The sequence below is a fragment of the Mobula hypostoma genome, chromosome 6 (genome assembly GCF_963921235.1).
Source record: "Mobula hypostoma chromosome 6, sMobHyp1.1, whole genome shotgun sequence".
Taxonomy (NCBI): Eukaryota; Metazoa; Chordata; class Chondrichthyes; order Myliobatiformes; family Myliobatidae; genus Mobula; species Mobula hypostoma.
The window spans coordinates 22,329,695-22,352,814 of record NC_086102.1 but is presented as its reverse complement, the minus strand read 5'-3'; the positions used below and the strand labels follow the sequence as shown (position 1 = coordinate 22,352,814).

Here is a 23,120-nt window from a genome sequence, read left to right as displayed (position 1 = left end):
AACAAGGTAAAACAATAACATAGAACAGAATCATTTGCAACAGCTACAGAGAAAATGCTGTGCAAGATCATAAGATAGATTGTGAGGCAAGAATCCATCTTATTGTATCAGGGAACCATTGAATGGTTTTCTAATAGTGGGATAGAAGTTGTCTTCGAACCTGGTGGATTGTGCTTTTCGGCTTTTGTGTCTTTTGATTATGCTGGCTGCTTTAATGAGGCTCTGAGAAGTACAGAACTATGCAGGTTTCTGTGACGTGTTGTGCTGTGTCTACAACGAATTTCTTCCTGTCACAGTCCGAGCAGTTGCCATACCAAGCCATGATGCATCGCTATAAATTGCAAGAGCCAAAGTGGACATGTCAAATTTCTTTAGCCTTCTTAGGAAATAGTGGCTTTGGTAGGCTTTCTTGGCGGTAGCATTTGAGGTTGGACCAGAACAGGCTGTTGGTTGTGTTCACTCCTAGGAACTTGAAGCTTTCATCTCAGCAATGTTGATACAAAGAGGAGCAATGACATCGGCACCCTCCTGAAGTCACCAACTAGCCCTTTTGGTTTGCTGGCTTTGAGGGAAGGTGGTTGTCATTTCACCATAGTTTTGGCCCATTGTGTTGGTTTTATTTGGTGCAGAATATGATATGGCCACATACACTTGTTGCTAAACATGCTTATAACATCAAGAGGAACTACAATAATATCATCGCTAACTATTAAAGCATGTATGGAAGATCTTAAGCAGAAGATGCAACTTGTATTCAGTATGTCAGGTAAATTAATAACATTACTTCTACTGTTTGATTTGTAGAAGTGCTGCATACTGAACCTAGTGTTTCAAAGGGGCAATTTAACATTTGGGTAGAGTTAATATTTGTGAAGTTAAGTGACCTGTATATTGAGAAATAACTGTACTGGCTGTGATAAATCCATACATCTCAAATGGATATTGTAAATGATTGTAATTGTGTCTTAAAGGACTGTTGAATTTCTTTTTTTCTATTTGTATTGTTCATTGTATGAATGCAACAAATCCATTTCCTAGTTTTGGACCTTTATAATGAGAACTTAACAGATTTCTGGGATCATTGCCCAAACTCCAGTAACCCAGCTCAGTCTCTTATTGGGAACACCTAGAAGTGGTTCATTTCAAGACTTAGCAGCCATGGAGTAGGAAAATCTAGCCTGGCCCTATTTTTTCATATTGTGGCATAGCTTGTAAATACATGCATGTGTTTGTGTCCTGCTTTTCTGGTGTGTAAATTGGTTATGTATAGAATGCTAGTGCCCAGGCAGTTCCCTGTTTTTAAAAAAAAGAATTAAAGTCTGTTAAAAAATACATCAATAACACTATATTTGGATTTGCACACAAAACTGTGCTAAAATGTGATTGGTACATTCCCAGTGGGATCTATACGAGAGATCTCCCAAAGACCAGACTTTGTCACGCTGATCACTGGGAAAAGTGTCTAACCCTAAAAGAATCTCTTCCCATGATAGCCACAAACCGGTTGCTTACGAGGTTGCCATGGAGGTGAGGGATATATGGTGACCTGTGTGTCTGGGCACAGCCCCACACTATCCACCCTAATCGTCCTATCTAAGTGGCCCTTTACAACTGCAATGTGAATAATAGTCAATGAGGTGGAGATTCTGGTACGGTACATAGTATTGCTTTGTATAATATAAAGGTATTAGTGAGAGATCAGCCTGTAATAATGTTTCGAATTACTGGAACATTGAAAGCTCAAGATGGCTGAAGCTGTAAAAGATCAGTGTCGGAATGGAGACTCTTAACTGTTACCCTATTTTATTTGTGAACATTCATTAAGGTCGCAGATTGTTGCCAAAATCTCTTATTTATGTTGATGAGGAAGTGGGTGGTGATAACGACTCCTTTGTGTATGCAACTGATACTGGAGGAACCTGTGGTGAATACTGTGAGGAATTGCCTGATCAGTAACCTGATTTTCCTGATTTCACATGAAAACAACTACTAGACAGATCTAACCTTAGTTAGATCACTGTTATGCATGAATTATGTGTGAGAAGTACTAATAGATCCAATGTCTAAGCTGTAATGATGACTTTTTGGTTGTTGAAGGTACACTCAAAATATACAGGAAAAAGACCAACTTTATGAAAAATGCTTGAAGGAATTTGAGGAAATAAGGTAAGAGCTTTCCAATTTGAGTCAAACTTTTCAACGTTTTTATTTTGCAGTATATTTTTAAGAAATAAATTAATTCAAAATGGTAAATTTTATTGTGTAACCTAAAGGACATTTGCTCATCTCTTAGTGATCAGTCATCAGTAGAAAAGAGAAAAGTAGAAGAAGCCATTCAGAAGAGTGTTGATATGTACCATGAAACCAGACAAAGAGCCAGTGAAGCAGAGGTAAAGATGTGGAGTTTCTTTTTATTTTCATCATCTTTTCTAATTTTCTCTTCTGAGGCTGATATTTTAAAACGGTACCACAGGCTTGGAAACATACTAGCATAACACTAAAGTGGTATCTACTCATTGTATGAAAATTTTTAAAAACTGCAGATGCTGGAAGTTTTAAATAAAAACAGGAAATGATACGTACTTAATGAAAACTTTACTTCAGTATTCACTATGGAAAAGAGGTACTTAATGAATATTGACTTCAGTGTTCACAATGGAAAAGAGGTACTTAATGAATACTTCAGTATTCACTATGGAAAGGGATCATGGTGATTATAGTGATGACTTGCAGTAGACTGAAAAGCTTGAGCATGTAGATATTAAGAAAGAGGATGTGCTGGAGCTTTTGGAAAGCATCAAGTTGGATAAGTCGCCGGGACCGGATGAGGTGTACCCCAGGCTACTGTGGGAGGCAAGGGAGGAGATTGCTGAGCCTCTGGCGATGATCTTTGCATCATCAATGGGGATGGGAGAGGTTCCGGAGGATTGGAGGGTTGCGGATGTTGTTCCTTTATTCAAGAAAGGGAGTAGAGATAGCCCAGGAAATTATAGACCAGTGAGTCTTACTTCGGTGGTTGGTAAGTTGATGGAGAAGATCCTGAGAGGCAGGATTTATGAACATTTGGAGAGGTATAATATGATTAGGAATAGTCAGCAAGGCTTTGTCAAGGGCAGGTCATGCCTTATGAGCCTGATTGAATTTCTTGAGGATGTGACTAAACACATTGATAAAGGTAGAGCAGTAGATGTAGCGTATATGGATTTCAGCAAGGCATTTGATAAGGTACCATTTGCAAGGTTTATTGAGAAAGTGAGGAGGCATGGGATCCAAGGGGACATTGCCTTGTGGATCCAGAACTGGCTTGCTCACAGAAGGCAAAGAGTGGTTGTAGGCGGGTCATATTCTGCATGGAGGTCGGTGACCATTTGTGTGCCTCAGGGATCTGTTCTGGGACCCTTGCTCTTCATGATTTTTATAAATGACCTGGAGGAGGAAGTGGAAGGATGGGTTAGTAAATTTGCTGATGACACAAAGGTTGGGAGTGTTGTGGATAGTGTGGAGGGCTGTCAGAGGTTACAACGGGACATTGATAGGATGCAAAACTGGGCTGAGAAGTGGCAGATGGAGTTCAACCAGATAAGTGTGAGATGGTTCATTTTGGTAGGTCAAATATGGCAGAATATAGTATTAATGGTAAGACTCTTGGCAGTGTGGAGGATCAGAGGGATCTTGGGGTCTGAGTCCATAGGATGCTCAAAGCAGCTGCGCAGGTTGACTTTGTGGTTAAGAAGGCATACGGTGCATTGGCCTTCATCAATCGTGGGATTGAGTTTAAGAGCTGAGAAGTAATGTTGCAGCTATATAGGACCCTGGTCAGACCCCACTTGGAGTACTGTGCTCAGTTCTGGTTGCCTTACTACAGGAAGGATGTGGAAGCCATAGATAGGGTGCAGAGGAGATTTACAAGGATATTGCCTGGATTGGGGAGCATGCCTTATGAAAACAGGTTGAGTGAACTCGGCCTTTTCTCCTTGGAGCAATGGAGGATGAGAGCTGACCTGATAGAGGTGTATAAGATTATGAGAGGCACTGATCGTGTGGATAGTCAGAGGCTTTTTCCCAGGGCTGAAATGGTTGCCACAAGAGGACACAGGTTTAAGGTGCTGGGGAGGAGGTACAGAGGAGATGTCAGGGGTAGGTTTTTTACTCAGAGCGGTGAGTGCATGGAATGGGCTGCCGGCAGTGGTGGTGGAGGCGGATACAATAGGGTCCTGTAAGAGACCTTTGGACAGGTACATGGAGCTTAGGAAAATGGAGGGCTATGGGTAAGCCTGGTAATTTCTAAGGTAGGGACATGTTCTGCATACTTTGTGGGCCGAAGGGCCTGTATTGTGCTGTAGGTTTTCTATGTTCCTATGAAATAATCAGAAGGCCAGGAAGCATCTCTGTAATGAGGAAGAAAGCTAGCATTTTAGGTTAAGGATCCTTCATCAAAAGTAAGAGAGAAAAACTAATTGGTTTTAAATTGCAGAGAAGACTAGAAGAAGAGATCTAAAGGATAAAGGGACAATCCTGGGCCATCATTGTAATGAGGGATAAATTGTGATATCTTCTGGTTAATTGGGACAGTCAGAGAGAGGGTGATAATACAATCAAAGAATTGTGCATGAGAAAAACTGTGGGATATTCTTACAGATCAGTCTGTTCTAATGAAGAGGGAGAAACTGAACTATTATCGCAGATGAATGACAATGTAGAAGAGAAGCTGCTATTCTTCAAGCCTTGCTATATCAATGCAGTGGGACACAAGACAGATCAGAGTGAGTGTGAGATGGAGAATTAAAGTGAAAGCAACAGAAGTACAAGGTCATCTTTGCAGACTGAACGAAGATGCTCTACAAAACAGTCTTCCAATCTGCATTTGGTTTTTCCTTTGTGGATGAGACCATATTGTGAATGTTGAATGCAGTACAGTAGATTGCAAGAAGTGCAAGTGAATTGCTACTTCACCTGAAATGATAGTTTGGATCATTTGAGAGAGGAAGAAGTAAAAGAACAGGTATTACACCTCCTGTGGTTGCATGTAAAGTGCATGTAAGATGGGGAGTTGTTGGTGGGAACAGTAGAGTGAGTCAGGCTGTCACAAAGGCACAGACACATCATTTGCTGAAAGGTGTGAGGAGAAGTTGTTGGTGGGATCCTGTTAAAGAGCCGGTGGGAATTGCAAAAGATGATTATTAATATGCAATCTGTTCTGTGAATTCCAGCAGCTTATTGACACAGAGGGAGGCAAGTCAGATGAAAGCAGAGAAGTACTTAAATAGCTGCTGCTTCTGGGCCTAATGGATTTAAATCTAGTGTTCACATCATCTTTCATCCACAGTAGACAAGAACGTATAGGTTAGTAGGTTAATTGGTCACATGGGTTTAATTGGGTGGCTCATTGAGCTGGAAGGGCCTGTTAATGTGCTGTATCTCAAATAAAACAAAGTTTTAAGCCTTGAAAGAGAAGTTGGACGTACCTTAGAACTGGGGATAGTCTTGGTCATAGAAAGATGTAGCTCAAAGATGGATTTTTCAACTTACTGAGTCTGTATAGATCACAAAGCATCAATTTTACATTAATTCTACCCTTGCCCATCTATTTCTCCCCACCCTCCCATTCTTCTAGATTCTACAGCTCATCTATATGGGAAATTAATAGTAGCCAATTAACCTTCCAACCCACAGAATTTTGAGATGTAGGAGGAAACTGGGGTATCCGGAGGATTCAGCCTCTGGGAGAATGTGCAAGATCCATCAAAGTGCCTGTAACCGTGAGGCAGGAGCTTTACCAGCTGCAGAACTATGTCCACATCTCTTTATTTAACAATAATATAGAAAGTCTTACATAAGATCAGTAATTGAATTGGCCCTTTATCCCTTTCCCTCAGCACCATACCATGTTGGGTTTGTCTGTTAAGTTAGTGGAAAATGCAGTTCAAACATGGTTCTGAGGCTTCTTCTCCACAACCTTAGAGTACAGCACAATATCATTCACACAAAATTATCAGAAGAACTTTCAAAGTTCAAAGTCAATTTATTATCAAAGTATGTATATGCCACCATATACATACCTTGAGATTTATTTTCTTGCAGGTATTCACAGTAGAACAAGAGAACAGTGAAAAACTACACACAAAGATTGGCAAACAACCAATGTGCAAAAGGAGATGAACTGTGCTAATAAATAAAAAAAATACTGAGAATATGAGTTGTAGAGACCATGAAAGTGAGCCCATTGGTTGTGGAATCAGTTCAGAGAACCTATAGGTAACATTTGTTACGTACCCCGTAACTGGGTTGCCAAACCAGCAGAAATGGATCACCCAGTTGGAGTCTGGAGTACTAGAACTAAGAAAGTTTTATTAAAGAAACAAGCAACACAGTAATCGAAAGGATAATAAATGCAACAGTTCAGCGATGATAAACACACATGTGCACAGAATTAAGATAACAGCATCAATCAAGCTCTATCGTTGTCTAGGGGTAAATGACCAAATTTCAAAGTGACTCAAAGTTCAGTCCAGTTTAGTAGTTCAGTTCGCAGTAATCGTTGCCATGGCGATGGACAACGTGGGGGGGAGAGAGAGAGAGCACAGGAACAACTGATCATTCAGACACGGCTTCACTCACAGACCGGCGATATGGCTCACAAGCAACTTTTGGGCAGGTCCTTGGTGATGTCACCTGAGGTCACCGACTGTGACCCCTCCTCCAGATGCGGTCGATCCTCTGCAGTGAACCCGGCACCCAGGCAAGGGCGGACACACACCGGGTTCCCGCTGATCGTACCTTTCCACCCTGGCCGTTGTCTGGTACTTCCCACCGACTCGTGAGAGGCGCACCGCTTCCAGGTTCTCGTTACCTCGGGTGGCGTGTGTGCTGCCTTAGCGAACCTGTCCCTTTTTATCCCCCTGCTGGGGCATCGCCTGTCCACCACTTCAAACAGTTCAGGGTTCAAAGGGAGAGCCGCTCCAGACAGCTCTCTCTCCCGTCCCTTCATTACACATCTCCAGACGCTGCTCCATTGTTCCTTATCTCTCCTTCCCCTGAGGGCAGGTGGCAGACCACTTGCTGATGTCACTGATGCTAACCCAGGCCAGCAAACATCTTAATTTTATGTGTATTCTCGTCACACATTTAAGAAAATAATATGGTCACATCTGTTGTTTTGAGGATTGAGGTGTTAGGCTTTATGAATATTGGATTTTTTTCTGGGAAATTAAAATCTTTATGGTTTAAAATTTTTCTCTATATTGTTTTGTCCTCTTTGCCCAGGTGGCTGTACTAGAAGGCCAGCAGAAAGCACAGTTATTTTCTCATTACAGAGCAGCTGAAGATACAAGACGTACTTTGGAAAAATTGAAAGCATTGAATGCCAGGTGAGTCTCAGAAAACTAAAGACCTTCAGAAAGGCAAATTCATAGATATTTACAGATGGGAGGGGATAACAAAATAAAATGAACTACTGATAAGAATTGATGTGGGAACACAAACCAATCTTCATAGAGGGATCAGAAGTGGAGCGAGTGAGCAGTTTCAATTTCCTGGGTATCAAGATCTCTGAGGATCTATTCTGGTCCCAACATATCGATGCAGCTATAAAGAAGGCAAGACAGCGGCTGTATTTCTTTTGGAGTTTGAGGAGATTTGGTTTGTCACCTAAAAGTCTTGAAAGCTTCTACAGATGTACTGTGGAGAGCAGGCTGACAGACTGCATTACTGTTTTGTATGGGGCAGCTACTGCACAGGATCGAAAGCTACAGAAAGTTGTAAAATTAATCAGTTCATGGGTTCTAGTCCCCACAGTATCCAAGACATCTTCAAGGAGTGGTGCCTCAGAGAGGCGATGTCCATTATTAAGGTCCCCCATCACCCAGGACATACCCTCTTCTCATTGTTACCAAAACAAGGGAGGTACAGAAAGCCTGAAGGCACACACTCACCAATTCAGAAACAGCTTCTTCGTCTCTGCCACCTGATCTGTAAATGGACATTGAATACTACCTCACATTTTTTATTATTTTTGATTTTGCACTATTTTTAACTATTTACTATATACATATATGCTTAATGTGTTGGCGCGTGGCCAAGTGGTTAAGACATCAGTCTAGTGATCTGAAGGTCGTTAGTTCGAGCCTCAGCTGAGGCAGCGTGTTGTGTCTTTGAGCTCTGCAACGACACCAGTACCAAGCTGTATTGGCCCTAGTGCCCTTCCCTTGGACAACATCGGTGGCGTGGAGAGGGGAGGCTTGCAGCATGGGCAACTGCGGGTCTTCCATACAACCTTTCCCAGGCCTGCGCCCTGGAAACCTTCCAAGGTGCAAATCCATGGTCTTATGAGACTAACGGATGCCTATATGCTTAATGTAATTGATTTACTTTTTTTCTATATTATCATGCATTGTATTACTGCTGCCAAGTTAACAAATTTCACGACATATGCCAGTGATAATAAACCTGATTCTAATTCTGAGAATTTAAAATAAATAAATATGAAATGAAATATTAATGGTATATAAAACAAAACAATGCTGACTATTTTTAACTTTTTTAGGGTGGCCAGGAGCAGTGGGGGTTCTTAAAAACAAATCTCAGACATTTCGAATCTATATTAGTACTAACCATAGAGGAAGAAGATCATCCAGAGGAAACTGATGAAGTAAATAATTGCACTAAATAATCACTAATCACCCAGAAAGTTAATTTCCAAATCAGGATTGTATAGGAAGTGAATGAGAGCACTACTAATATACAAAGCATTATTTTCCAAAGTTCCATTAGATTTCAAATTCTGTGCAAGTCACTAATGCTTATGAAAAATTGGGGAGCATAGTAAATGTTGCCAAGAAATTATTAGAATGTGTAATTAAAAACTGAATGAACAAATACCTGAAATATTTTCATTTTGTAAACATCATTAAGTCTTTCCTAATGAGCACAAGTGCACTTTAAGACGTAGTTAAAATTATGAATAAATATTGTAAGAAGTTGGTTGGTAAAAGTTTGTCTTTCTGAAGGCCTTTGACCGGTTGTGTGCCACAGGGATGTGCTGGGTCTGTTGTTGCTTGTCATCTATACCAATGATCTGGATGATAATGTGGTAAATTGGATCAGCAATTTTACAGATAATAGCAAGATTGGGATTGTGGTGAAAAGCGAGGAAGGCTATCATTGCTTGCAGAGGGATCTGGGGCAGCTGGAAAACTGGGCTGAAGAATGAATGATGGATGAAATTGAATGCTGACAAGTGTGAGGTTTTGCAGTTTGGGAGAACAGATTGGGAGCACAGTGAGCAGCAGACCAGAGGGTTCAGAGAATACAGGTTCATAATTCCTTGAAAGTGACATCACAGGCTGATAAGGTCATAAAGAACACTTTTAACACATTGTCCTTCATAAATTAAAGTATTGAATACAGAAGTTGAGATGCTATTGTGAAGTTGTATAAGACGTTAGCGAGACCTAATTTGGAGTACTGTGCAGTTCTAGTCCTACCTACAGAAAAGATGTCTATAAGATTGAGAGAGTGCAGAGAAAATTTACAAGGATGTTGCTGGGACTTGAGGACCTGAGTTATAGGGAGAGGTTGAGTAGGTTAGCACTTTATTCTCTAGAACGTAGAAGATTGAGGAGAGATTTGTTGAAGGTATACACAATTATGAGGGTATAGATAAGGTAAATGCAAGCAGGCTTTTTCCACTGAAGTTGAGTGAGACTAAAACTAGAGGTCATGCATTGAGGGTGAAAGGTGAAAAGTTTAAGGGGAACATGAGAGGAAACTTCACTCGGAGGGTGGTGAGGGCATAGAATGAGCTGCTCGCGAAAGTGATGGATGCAGGTTCAATTTCAACATTTAAGAAAAAATTGGATAGGTACATGAATGGGAGGGGTATGGAGGGCTATGGTCCGGGTGCAGTTCAATGGTACTAGGTAGAATAATAGTTCAGCCTGGACTGGATTGGCCAAAGGACCTGTTTATGTGCTGTAGTGTTCTATGACACTTGTTTCTCTTAAACGTCATGGCTGAAGCTATGGAATTGAACTCAAGTTTTTGACAGAGGTTAATCAGATTGGCAAGATCTGATGAGTAGCAAGACTAATGACAGTGGATTCCAGCTAATTGGAACACATCAGGACCAGTACATTTTGGTCCAATTAAGCGGCTAGCTGAACTTTCATGGGAGTAGTTAAAAAGGTATATATAAAAAAAGCAAACTACCATTTAACTGAGTAACAAATTAAGTGAAATACAGAACAAATTAGAACAATACCAATACTAGTACAGTACTATAAAGCTTTGTAGTTTCTAATACTTATCCACAGAGGAATTCATCCATTGTATGTTTCATGTTTTTTGATTGACTGTAAATGAACAAATCAGTACAGATAATGGACTGCCTTCATACAATGCTTTCAAATCTGCATTTTCATTGTAACATTCAAGATGATTATCAAACCCTTCAAATCTTCGTAGTTTGTAACTTATTAAAGTGGTGAAATCATTTCATTTTCATTCCCAACCATTTCTGGCATCTCCAAGCCTGAATACTTGAAACCACAGTGAGCCAAATGGTTTCTGAATTGTCTACATGCTTATTTTTCACCACTTATCAGTGACAAAAACCACTGCTTTCTAAATACCATCACACCCAACTGACGTGATTTTAAAACTTCGCTTTAAGCACAGTGTAGTGTCTAGCCGTCACAACAAGTGCACACTACTAACCCTAGTTAGAAACTATTCGGCAATGGTCTCCTGTCCCAATTAAGCAGCATAGTGTCCCAAATAAATGAAAGGAATATTGACTATTTTCTCAACTAGTTTTTATTCTTTAAGAGTTGTTGAAATAAGCCCTGATTAAATATTGGCCCAATTAACCACAATCCACTGTATTCCTAAACAACTAAGATAGTTGGTCAACACTACTTGTGTGAATTTGCCTTCTCATGTTTTTCAGTAAAATTGATAAAAATGAATAGCCAAATCTCAGGAAGACAGATTCAGTTAAAAACAAACAAGGTCATGCACTTTTTAAAAATTGAACAGAAATGGTGAAAATATAATAGCAGTAGAGGTCCAAGCAGCTTATATGAGGTAATATATCTGGATTATTAAATGTCAAGAGCAGGAACAGAAAGTAACCAATGAGGCAATGGAATGCTGTCCTGTTGAAAATGCTGGAATCCAAGGGTTTAGAAGTTTAGCTGCAAAGCCCCAGAAAGGCTGCATTTGAGAAAAATCTGAGGTATCCTGGATAGGATCAAAATATCAGAATGATACTTGGAATCCAAGAGTTAAATTAGTTAGAATTAAGGTTAGAAAATTAAATGATTTTGTTGAAGTTTTCCAGTTTTGAGGGAAACATATGATAGCTGGAATTTATTTTCACCTCTTCTGAAGTCTTAAATATTAGCAGCAAGCACTTTTTGAAATAATGATGTGGCATATTGGAATCCTCTTCCAGAAAGTGTATGTTATGCTACCGTTTAGTAATTTTGCATAAGAATAAAGTTGCAATGCAATTTCACCAGTAGCTTTATGGTATCTGAATATTCCCTTTATTCAGTACACCAGCCACAGCTATTCCACAACTACAGACGCCCATTGTTGCCTGGAAGCATTTTCTATTTGAAACTGAACAGCAAATACATCAAACTGAGGTAAGTTTGTCTTGAATTATATATAGTGGTGCTAGAAAGTTTGTGAATCTTGTAGAATTTTCTCTATTTCTGCACAAATATGCCCGAAAATGTGATCAGATCTTCACTTGTCCTAAAACTAGATAAAAGAGTACCCAATTAAATAAATAACACAAAGAAACATTATACTTTTTCATTTATTTATTGAGAAAATTGATCCAATAATGTATTTTTTGGAAAAAAGTATGTGAACCTTTGCTTTCAGGAACTGGTGTGACACCCTCGTACAGCTATAACTTCAACCAGACGTTTCCAGTAATTGTTGATCAGTCCTGCTCACCAGCTTGGAAGAATTTTAGGTCCTTCCTTAAAAAACTGCTTTAACTCTGGGATGTTGGTGGGTTTCCTTGTATGAACTGCTTGTTTCCGGTCCTTTCACAACATTTCTATAGAATTAAGGTCAGGACTTTCACTCGGCCATTCCAAAACATGAATTTTCTTCTTTTTTTTTATATAAACCATTCTGTTGTTGATTTTCTCTTGTCTTTTGGATCGTTGTCTTGTTGCATTATCCAGCAAGCTTCAGGTGGCAGACTGCTACCCTGACATTCTCCTGCAAAATGTCTTCATACAATTTTGAATTCATTGTTCCCTCAACAGTTGCAAGCTGCCCAGGCCCTGAGGCAGCAAAGCAGCCCCAAACCATGATGCTCCTTCCACCATACCTCACAGTTGAAATGAGGTTTTGTTGTTGGTGTGCAGTGCCTTTTTCCCTCCAACTATGGCAGTGTGCATTCCTGCCAAACTGTTCAATTTCTGTCACACCTGTCCAAAGAACATTGTCCCAGAAGTGTTGTAGAACATCCAAGTGGTCTTTTGCAAACCTGAGACGTAAAGCAATATCTTTTTTTTTTGGAGAAGTGGATTCTTCCATGGTGTCCTTCCATGAACGCCATTCTTGTTCAGTGTTTTTCTCATAGTGGACACGTGAAAAGAGACTTTAGAAAGTTCTAGAGATTTCTGCAGGTCTTTTGCTGTTACCCTTGGTTCCTTTACATCTCCTTCAGCATTGCACGTTGTGCTCTCGGTGTGATCTATGCAGGATGCCCACTCCTAGGGAGGAGTAGCAACAGTACTGAGTTTCCTCCATTTGTAGACAATTTCGCTTACTGTGGACTGATGAACACTCAGGTCTTTAGAAATGCTTTTGTAGCCTTTTGCAGCTTCATGCATCCCTACAGTTCTTCTAAGATCCTCTGAAAGTTGTTCTGATCGAGGCATGGTGCATATAAACAGAAGAGCAAGTTCTGTCAGTAACCTGACTTTGTGTCTTTTTTATAGGACAGGAACCTCTATAACCCACACCTTCAATCTCATCTCATTAATAGGAACACCTGACTCCAAATAGCTTTTTAGAAGGCATTTCTCCAGACAGTCACATACTTTTTCCAACAAATACATATAATATTGGATCATTTTTCTTAATAAATAAATGAACAATGTTTTTTGTGTTTTTTATTTAATTGGGTTCTCTTTATCTAGTTTTAGGACTTGTGTGAAGATCTGATCACATTTTAGGTCATATTTGTGCAGAAAGAGAAAATTCTACAGGATTCACAAACTTTCTAGCACCACTGTAAGTCATTGTCTGAGCCATAATCTGTTTACTGTCCTGAGAAATTGAATGATTATTTCCATTTGTACATAACACTGCTTGTCGTATCTATTAGCCCAACATATTGGAGTACCCAATAATTTTCAATTCTAGTCCAATAGAATAAGTTCCACCTCTTCCTCAATATTCTGCAGTGACCTAAGTAATGAAGATATTTTCTGGATTGAAATCTTTGTTTTATTTTTAATGCAGTTTGTCTGATTGATTCCTGTTGTACAGAAAGCATCAAGAATGTTGATATTGGTAAAAATACTATAGCAATTTCATCTTTTACAGATACGCTTTAAAGATCAGATTAATCAGGTGAAAGCTGGAATGCAGTTAAACAGCCTGGCAACAGTGACTATACCGAACCTCCCAGTACCACCAAGCTCTAGTGTACGTATCTAGTAAAATCTCTTTCTAAAAACCATTCAGAATTTTGAAACCAGGTTGATGCATGTAGACACTATATTCAGAATCATACCTCAGTTGTACTAAAGTTATCTTTCAACAGAATTAAACATCTATCTACTTTAAAAATAGGACCTTGGAAAAATGCTTTAAGCACAAATGTACACTTATTAGCTGAAGGATAAAGTGATACAAGTTGCTACAGCCAGCCTATGGGTTGGGTTTTGGGACAGTGCAGTAGCCCGCTGTTCTTCAGAATGGGCAGTGAACAGGAATTCAGACTTCTGAAGGAAGTATTTAACAACAGGAAAGTATGAAGCTGAAGGTATTTGAAAAGAGCATGTGTATGTTGAGACTGAGGCGTCAGAGGACAGAGATGGACGTTCAGGGGGCTTTGTATTGGATACAAGTTACAGAGTTCAAAGTGTGAAGCTTGTATGGATCAGTATGAACAGACCACTAAACATACTGGAAGAGCCAAGTCTGTAAGTGACATTGACAAGGATGAGAGTTTCAGGGATCTAAAGGCAAAAACATGCACAGATGCTGACAGTCTGAAATGAAAATGGAAAATGGGAATACTCAGCAACTCAGGCAGCATCTGCAGAGAATTATTGACCATGGTTAAATGTTAACTTGTTTCTTTCTTCATATGTGCTGTACGATCTGAATATTTTGAGTATTTTCTGTTTTGAGTTTCAGGAGCAGAATAGAAGAATTCCTAGAGATGATTTGAATCAATTACTCTTAAGTTCTCAATGTGAACTTGACTATATGATTAAATAATTGAATTCATAGAAAGATTATTCAGAAGGAAAATGATGTATTTTGGAAAGTCAAACCAGCATTGAACTTGTACTCTGAATGGTAGGGCTCTGAGGAGTATAATGGAACTGAGGGACCTACAAGTATAAGTGCATAGTTCATTGAAAGCAGTGCTACAGGTACACAGGGTGGTAAAAAGGGTATTCATCATTCAGGGCATTGAGTATAGGAGCTAGGGCATTATGTTGCAGTTATACATGGGGCCACACGCAGAATGCTGTGTACAGTTCTGGTCACCCTGGTAAAAGAAATGCACAGTTAAAGTGGAACATGTCCAGAAAAGATTCATGAGGTTGTTGCCAGGACTAGAGGGCTGAGTTATAGAGAGAGGTTAGCCAGACTAGGTCTTTGTTACTTGGAATATAGGAGAATGAGGGGTGACCTTGAGAGAAAAGTTTAAAATTATGAGAGACATGGATAAGGTAGATAGTTAGTCTTCCTCAGGGTAAGGAAGTCCAAAACTAACAGGCATAGATGCAGAGTGAAGGAGTAAGATTTAAAGGGGACCTGAGGAGCAACATTTTTTCCAAAGGTTGGAGATTATATGGAATGAGCTGCTATGGAAATGGTCAAGGCAGATACAACATTATCATTTAAGAAGCTCTTGGTTAGAAAAGTAAGGCTTAGAGGGACATGGGCTGAATTAATTGGGTGGACACCATGGTTGGCATGAACTTTTACTAGAAACAAACATTTTTATATTTTCATTTTGTTGCTATTTTTAAAACATATGTCTTTCAATTCAGGTAATGTTGGAAAAGTTGACTATTGATGATCCTGCCATTATCGCATCTTACCCTTGTGCTGCTCCCCAGATGCTTGGGTTACATAACGAACAACATAGTCCACCAGTTCCACACCTGCCTTCAGTCACAGGAGCCACAAAAGAAAAGCCAAAGCCTCCATCCGGCTTCCAGAACCAGAGATCCTCAAACCATTTTCATCCTGCTGCTGCTTTGACCGAGCCTCAGTCTACCTGGGCACAAGCAAGTAGTCGATCAGAATCGCCTGTAGGATCGGAACCCGCAAGCTGTCATGAAACACAGCCTTCTACGAGCCAATCTACACATGAAAAATCTCAGCAACCCAAGAAAAGCTTTGATAAGATAATTTCCCGCCTTTTAGCCATGTTTCCTAATTATACACAGTAAGTCTACTGGGAAGGTAAATGTAATTAACAGAAATATATAACAGAGAATGGTATTGTGGTGGCTTTTGACGATCTGGAGGTATTCATATGAAACTAAATAATCAATTTTACAATATAAAAAAAAACTAGACTCATTACCGAAGCCCATAAGATTCTTATATTGTAATCAGAATCTATCAGGTAGAGGCTCAGCCTGAATTATGCACAATTCCAAATCGACAGCAATTCCCTCTAAAATGGTTTAGTAAGACATTCGATTTTGTCAGATGCTATGTGACAACATGGTAGTAATAAACCCAGAAAGAGCTAGATGGGAACAGATTCGGGCAGGGTAAGTGCAGTTAGCCTCAAGTGTTTCTCTCAAACATCTGGCAACTGGTTGCCTCCATTAGGAAAGCTGTCTCACAGCGGACTGATAACAGCCTGAGCTGTATGTATAGAGTCATTACTTGCAGCTCATATACCGGATCTCAAAGGAAATTAGAGATGAACAGTAAATGATGTGTGTTGCCAGCTATTTTTTGATAAGGTTTTATTCTTTAAGAGTTGTCCCAAAAAAAAAGCTGTCCCAATTAACCAAAATCTACTTTTGTTTTTGTTGGTTTGTTTATTTATTTGTTTTGGAGATGCACTGTGGAACTGGCCCTTCCAGCCCAATGAGGCACATTGCACAGCAACCCATCTTTTCAATCCAAGCCTAATCACAGGACAGTTTACACTGACCAATTAACCTACTAAGCGATACGTTTTTGGACTGTGGGAGGAAACCAGAGCACCCAAAGCAAATCCATACATTCATGGGGACGGAGAAAATCCACATGTTCACGGGGAGAACGTACAAACTTCTTAAAGATGATGTTGGAATTGAACTCCGAACTCCGACACCCTGAGCTGTAATAGCAACACGCTAACCACTGCGCGATTCTTCCAATGATCAGAGGATATTATGGAGACAGCGTTGGTGGAATCTTCAGTTACCTAAGGTGCTTGGTGTCGGCAGTCCAGGTCTCAGATGCATGCAGGAGGTAATGGCTGCCAAATGAACCTGAACCACAAGTTTGAAGATCTGATCTTCAAACCTCTGTTTTCCCCAATCATAGCTTAGTAGCATTAGCTTGTCTGTTCTGTAGGTGTTGGAATAACATTCGTGCTGTCTTGATATACATCTTGGTGTCAGTCTCAGTTTTGTATAAATTTGCTTCATACATCATTTTCCATTTTGCTATGCATTGTACTTTCCAGTGCTGGCCTGACTGTCTTCATTAAGGAAGTTCGTAGTGCAAATGGAGGTTCCCTTTCTGGATTAGTGATTGATGAGATAATCAGCCAAGTAGCAGAACGCATCCTAGATCATCAGGACAAAAAAAAGGTGAGAGTCTTATCAATGGGAAAGTGTGAAGAGTTTCTAGAAGGTTGATATGCCTTACAGAAAGTTCCAGCTTACACACAGTTCTCAGAAACAAAAACTCTTACATAACCGAAGAACTGCCTGTATTTCTAATCTTGAAGTAAAGTCTCAGCTTTCTGTCTGCCATCAGCCATAGTGCAAGAATCCCAAATGACCATAAACTGATGTCTGCTCTACACTTTGTTTCTGCTTTAGCAATACTCATCTGCAGTGCCATAGCTGATTGCCACCTCAGCTTACAGTCTGCTTCACAGATTGTACACTCAGTGGCCACTTTATCAGACACACATGTACACCTGCTTGATAATGCAAATATCTAATCAGCCAAACATATGTTTGCATTGAAGCATGCAGACCTGGTCAAGAGGTTCAGTTTGTTGTTCAAACCAAACATCAGAGTGGGGAAGAAATGTGATCTAAGTGACAGTAACCAAGGAGTGATTGTTGGTGCCAAACAGAGTGTTTTGAGTATCTCAGATACTGCTGATTTCCTGGGATGCTCAGGCACAACAGTTGACAGAGAATGGTGCAAGATACAAAAAAAAATATCCAGTGAGAGGCAGTTCTGTGGGCAAAAACGCCTTCGTAATGAGAGAGACCAGATAGGAGTGGCCAGACTGGTTCAAACTGACACAGGAACGCAACAGTAACTCAAATAACAAGTGGTGTGCAGAAGAGCATCTCTGAACACACATGTCGAACCTTGACGTGGATAGGCTACAAAAGCAGAAGACCACGGACATACACTCAGTAGCACTTAATTAGGAATGGGTATTTCAGGAAACTACACCTTTTTACAGACAGAGGTTAAAAATCCTGTTAAGACCTAAAGATGATCACCAAAGAAAGGGGATGCTCATCTCCCTAAGATGTAACCCATGCAGATAATTGGGCCAGAATTTATGGTGAAAATGATGGCTAAGCTTTCTTTCTCTGTGCAGCTGGCTTCAACTTTTCATTCATGTTTACAGCAGAAGATGAGTGAGTCATGGTCATGCAAATTATTTAAGTTATTAATAAACATGTTCCACTACTTAATTATTTGAAAACCTTGCACTATCACATGAAGTCTGAGTGAGGTTTTAATGGCACATTAAGCTGTAAATAATGCATATTAAACTATTTTATACTTAGTAATTCTCACAGAACTGGTTCAGACTGTCCAAACAGAATATGAAATGTTGTTCTTCCAATTCGTGTTTGTCGTCTTTAGCTTCTCTATAGCAATGGAGAAGTCCAAGGACAGACCAGATGGTGTGTGAGTGGGGAAGGAGAGTTAAAATGGCTTGCGACCAGAAGCTGAAGATAGCTGTGACAGAGCACAGGTGCCCTGCAAAACTGCCACCTGCTCTACATTTAAATTTCGCCGGTGTAGGAGGAGGCCACATCATATGCACCATATGCAGTAAACCACACTGGAAGTGCTGCTTTGGTCTCCTAAAGGCGGGCAGTGAGAAAGGAGGTGAAGGGACCAGTGTTACACCTAAGGTTGCAGGGTACAGTTCCAGGACACAGAGAGAGGTGATTGGAGAAAGATATGCAGCCTAGGGAGTCATGAAGAGAATCAAGTTTATTATCACCAACATTAGACACAAAATATGTTGGTTTGTAGCAGCAGCACAATACAGGCATAACAAATTACTATAAATTACAATTAAGAAATAAATAGTGAGAAAGAGAAATAGTGAAGTAATGTTCATTGGCTATTCGGTAAAAACTGTTCCTAAAATGTTGAGTGTGGTGTCTTCAGGCTCCTGTACATCTCACTGATGGTAGTATTGAAAAGAGGGGAATGGTGAAGATCCTTTATAATGAATGCTGCCTTCTTGAAGTACCGCCTTTTGAAAATGGAGCTAGCTGAGGCCACGGCCCTCTGCAGTTTATTTCCATCCTGTGCACTACAGCCTCCATTTCAGGCTTTGGTGACATACCAAGGAAAGTGGTTCTTACAGAAGACAGAAGGGGGTGTAGGAAAGGGGAAAAATTTACATGTTTAATCATGTGAAAATGAAAATTTTAGTAGAAAGGATCAGGACCAAAGAAACTGTACTGTCTGGGAGAGGGGCAGGAAGAGTTGAGATCAGACATACACATGAGGGGAAGCTACAGGGACAAGGGCAATGACAGTTCAGAAGCCCTAGATTAGCAAACGTCATCTTGACTGAAAATTTGAGGGAAAAAAATGATAGCTTCCTTACAGAGGCAGAGGGGGAAGAGGTACTGTATAGTCGAGGTATCTCTGGCAGTTGCTGTATTTATAGGCAGAACACTCATCTTGTCATTTTAACATAGTGGAACTTCATTGGTGCCTTTAGCAAGGGTTTTAAACCTCTTATCTAAAACTACTTCCAATGTTAACTTCAGAAACACAAAAATAGTTAAACTGCTTAACTAAGTCTTTACTGGGAGAAGTGGGTAAAGATGTAGGGCAATTGTGATGCCAGCTCCTACCTTTGTTTACTAATCACACTGCTAGGTTATATAGTAAAATGTCTAGATTCTGAAGCAGTAATGTCTTGTACATGGATATCCCTGAGGCATAGGAACGAATACTTGCTCTTCTGCTCTAGTTTCAAAACTAATTTGGGTTTACTAACTGCATAAAGGCAACCGATGTTAACAAGACAGGAGGAGAATGGATCAACAGAAGATGGTGTCAGATTTTGAGAATAGAGCACATAATGTGGAAAATTAAGGGGCACATAGAGAATAATAAAGTTTATTGCAAATACATAACAAATGCAAGAGTGTGTACAATCGACTTACCATGCGTGAAAAAATTATTTTCTATGTTACTATGGCAGATTAAAAGTCAAATACAAAAATTCATACATTTGTAGTCAAATCATCCCGGGTTAATCTAAATCAAATATCTTTAATAGCTGCAGTAATCTTTTAAAGTGTGTTATGGTTCAGGCTGAGTGTGCAGACTGGAGCCACCAGCAGTAATTAACTACCATCTGCTGCAGTGGCCACTCATTTACTGCCATGAAAAGCAGAAAATTGTTGTTTTTACAGCTTAAACTTGCTATTTGCAAACGCAATCGTTATACCTCATTAGCTGGTGGAGTTATATCCTGTTAATTTCAATACAGTTACTACAATTGGCTTTAATACCTCTTGGGATAAATATTGTAAGTTTTTTTTAATATTTGAGCTTGAAACCAAGATGGCTGAGGAAAATATAACTGGACAAAAAGAAAATAATTCATTAACAGTAATAACATAAATTGCCATTGACTGAACAAAATATATTTAATTGAAATCACAATTATACGATATTGTTATTTGTCAGAACTGGTGGTGTTGTTTAGAAAGAGGAGAAAATGACAGGATAAATGGCATGTTTTTGTTAAACCTCAATTTCAGGTCCAGTTTCCATCTGCTAATTTTCAACATGCAACATTCCCGACTGACCAAAGATCCACATCTGCCACAAGTGAAGTCCCAAAAATGGACTCAGCCACCAGGAAGATCAGAGCACCAGAAGATCTTTCCCAACCTTGGCAACCAGTCAGAACTCAGACTGCTTCACAGTGGCAGGGGAGTGATAGCACAGTAAGTTAGTCACTTGAGAGCTTCATTACCTTACAACAAACAAAATGATATGTATTCAACATTCCCAACGAAATATGCAAGAAGCACATTTAATGTAACATTCTTACTCTAAACAACTTAAGACAATTACTTGAATTTATGAAAAGTAGTGTGAATAATACAGGCTATTAATAATATGCAAACTGGCCAGCTGCTTGTCAAAAGCTACAGTAAATTGCATAACATCTGGTACTGGCCAGTTTCCTGCTTTACTCAAACAGCCTACCAAAAGTCTTCACTACATTTTCATCAATTTGCTACTTGCACATTAAACTGCCACTAAATCAGGAGCTCCTAACTCTTTTATGTCATTGAACCAAGGGGTCCATCACCCCAGTTTGGGAACCCCTGCTCTCAATGTTACCTTGCTGTGTTGATGGTTGCTAATTAAAGGATTACACGTAGTACCATCAATTACCAAGTTGTACATCTTGAATCTTATTTTTTCATGATAAAAAAACATTTATTTCTCCTGTTCTGCCTTGACATTGAATTAGTCTCTATACTACCAGTGGAGAGACAATATATGATCTAAGGAGCAGAATGCTGAATCCACCTGGGTAGAGATTAGGAATAGCAAAGGGAAAAAAAAATCACTGGTGGGTGTTGTTCATCAGCCACCGAATAATAACATTATAGAGGCACAGGCAATAAACAGAGAAATACATGAGGCATGTAAAAATGCAACAGCAGTTATCATGGGGGACTTTAATTTGCACATAGGTTGGTTGAGGCGGTCTTGAGGAGGACTTCATAGAGTGCATCTGTGATGGCTTTCTCAAACAGCATGTTACTGAACCTACAAGAAAACATGCTATCTTAAATCTGGTCCTGTGCAATGAGACAGGCAAAATTAGTGATCTTGTAGTTAGTGATCCTCTTGGAAAGAGTGATCACAGTATGATTGAGTTTCTCATACAAAAGGGAGGTGTAAGAATTCAATATAAAACCAGTGTATTATGCCTAAACAATGGAGTCTACAATGGGATGAGGGAGGATTTGGCTAGTGTAGACTGGGAGCACAGGCTATATGGTGGGACGGTTGAGGAACAGTGGAAGACTTTCAAAGAGATTTTTCACGGTGTTCAACGAAAGTATACTCCAGTTAAAAGCAAGGGCAGTAAGGGTGGGGAGAGCCAGCCTTGGATAACTAAGGAAATAAAAGAAGGCATCAAACTAAAAGCTTGTGCATATAAAGTCACCAAGAGTAGTGAGCAACTGTAAGATTGGGAAAACTTTAAAAAGCAACAAAATACCACTAAGCAAGCAATAAAGAAAGGGAAGATAGATTATGAAAATAAACTAGCACAAAATATAAAAATGGATAGTAATTTTTAAAAATTATATAAAGTGGAAAAGGATGGCTAAAGTGAATGTAGGTCCCTTGGAGGATGAGAAGGGGGGATTGATATTGGGTAATGAGTAAATGGCTGGAGGCTTTGGAATGACTATTTTGTGTCAGTCTTCACAGTGGAGGACACGTCAAACATGCCAAAGAGAAATGTTATTGGATGTGATGGGAGGTGAGGACCTCAATACAATAGCTATCACTAAAGAGAGAGTGCTGAACAAACTTGTGGGCCTGAAGATAGATAACTCCCCTGGTTCTGATAGAATGCATCCCAAGGTACTGAAAGAAATGGCAGAAGTTATAGTAGAGGTGTTGATGGTGATTTATCAAAATTCTCTGGGCTCTGGGCTGGTCCCGGCGGATTGGAAGACGACAAATGTCACACCACTGTTCAAAAAAGGATATAAGCAAAAGGCTGGTAACTATAGGCCAGTTAGTTTAACATCAGTAGTTGGGAAAATGCTTGAAGCTATCACTAAAGAAGAAATAGCAAAGCATCTGGAAAAAAATGGATCCAGTTTGGATTCAGCGAAGGTAGGTCCTGTTTGACAAACTTACTGGAGTTCTTTGAGGATATAATGAGCGCAGTGGATAGAGGGGAACAGATAGACATTATTTACTTGGATTTCCAGAAAGTGTTTGATAAGGTGCCTCATAAAAGACTTATCCATAAGATAAGGATGCATAGAGTTGGGATGCATGGTCATTACTCTGGTTGGCAATCAGTGGTGAGCTCGCAACTGTTCACAATATACAGTAACAGTCTGGAAGAGGAGACAGTGTAGTGTGTCTAAGTTTGCTGATGATACTAAATTGAGTGGAAAAACAAATTGTGCAGAAGATACATACAGAGAGTCTTCACAGCGATATAGGTAGGTTGAGTTTGTGGGCAAGGGTCTGGCAGATGGAGTACAATATTGGTAAATGCGAGGTCATCCACTTTGGAAGGAAAAATGAAAGATCGGATTATTATTTAAATAGTAAAAAATGACCACGTGCTGCTGTGCAGAGGGACTTGGGAGTGCATGTGCATGAATCACAAAAGGTTGGTTTGCAGGTACAGCAGGCTATCAGGAAAGCAAATGGAGTGTTGG

The 23,120-nt window shown here is 39.8% G+C and overlaps 1 protein-coding gene across 7 annotated transcripts in view; it reads left to right on the top strand.

The window, feature by feature from the left end:
* Positions 1-23,120, top strand: part of ttc3 (tetratricopeptide repeat domain 3) — a 138,508-nt gene that overhangs the window by 106,332 nt on the left and 9,056 nt on the right. For 6 of the 7 annotated variants that reach the window (XM_063050404.1, XM_063050403.1, XM_063050402.1 and 3 more), the window contains 8 exons: positions 2,098-2,166; positions 2,294-2,390; positions 7,264-7,367; positions 11,555-11,648; positions 13,579-13,680; positions 15,267-15,667; positions 16,913-17,039; positions 20,448-20,636. In XM_063050404.1, the coding sequence (XP_062906474.1) occupies positions 2,098-2,166; positions 2,294-2,390; positions 7,264-7,367; positions 11,555-11,648; positions 13,579-13,680; positions 15,267-15,667; positions 16,913-17,039; positions 20,448-20,636 (1,183 nt within the window). The remainder of the gene's footprint in view (positions 1-2,097; positions 2,167-2,293; positions 2,391-7,263; positions 7,368-11,554; positions 11,649-13,578; positions 13,681-15,266; positions 15,668-16,912; positions 17,040-20,447; positions 20,637-23,120) is intronic. The other variant, XM_063050406.1, reaches the window with a different exon arrangement.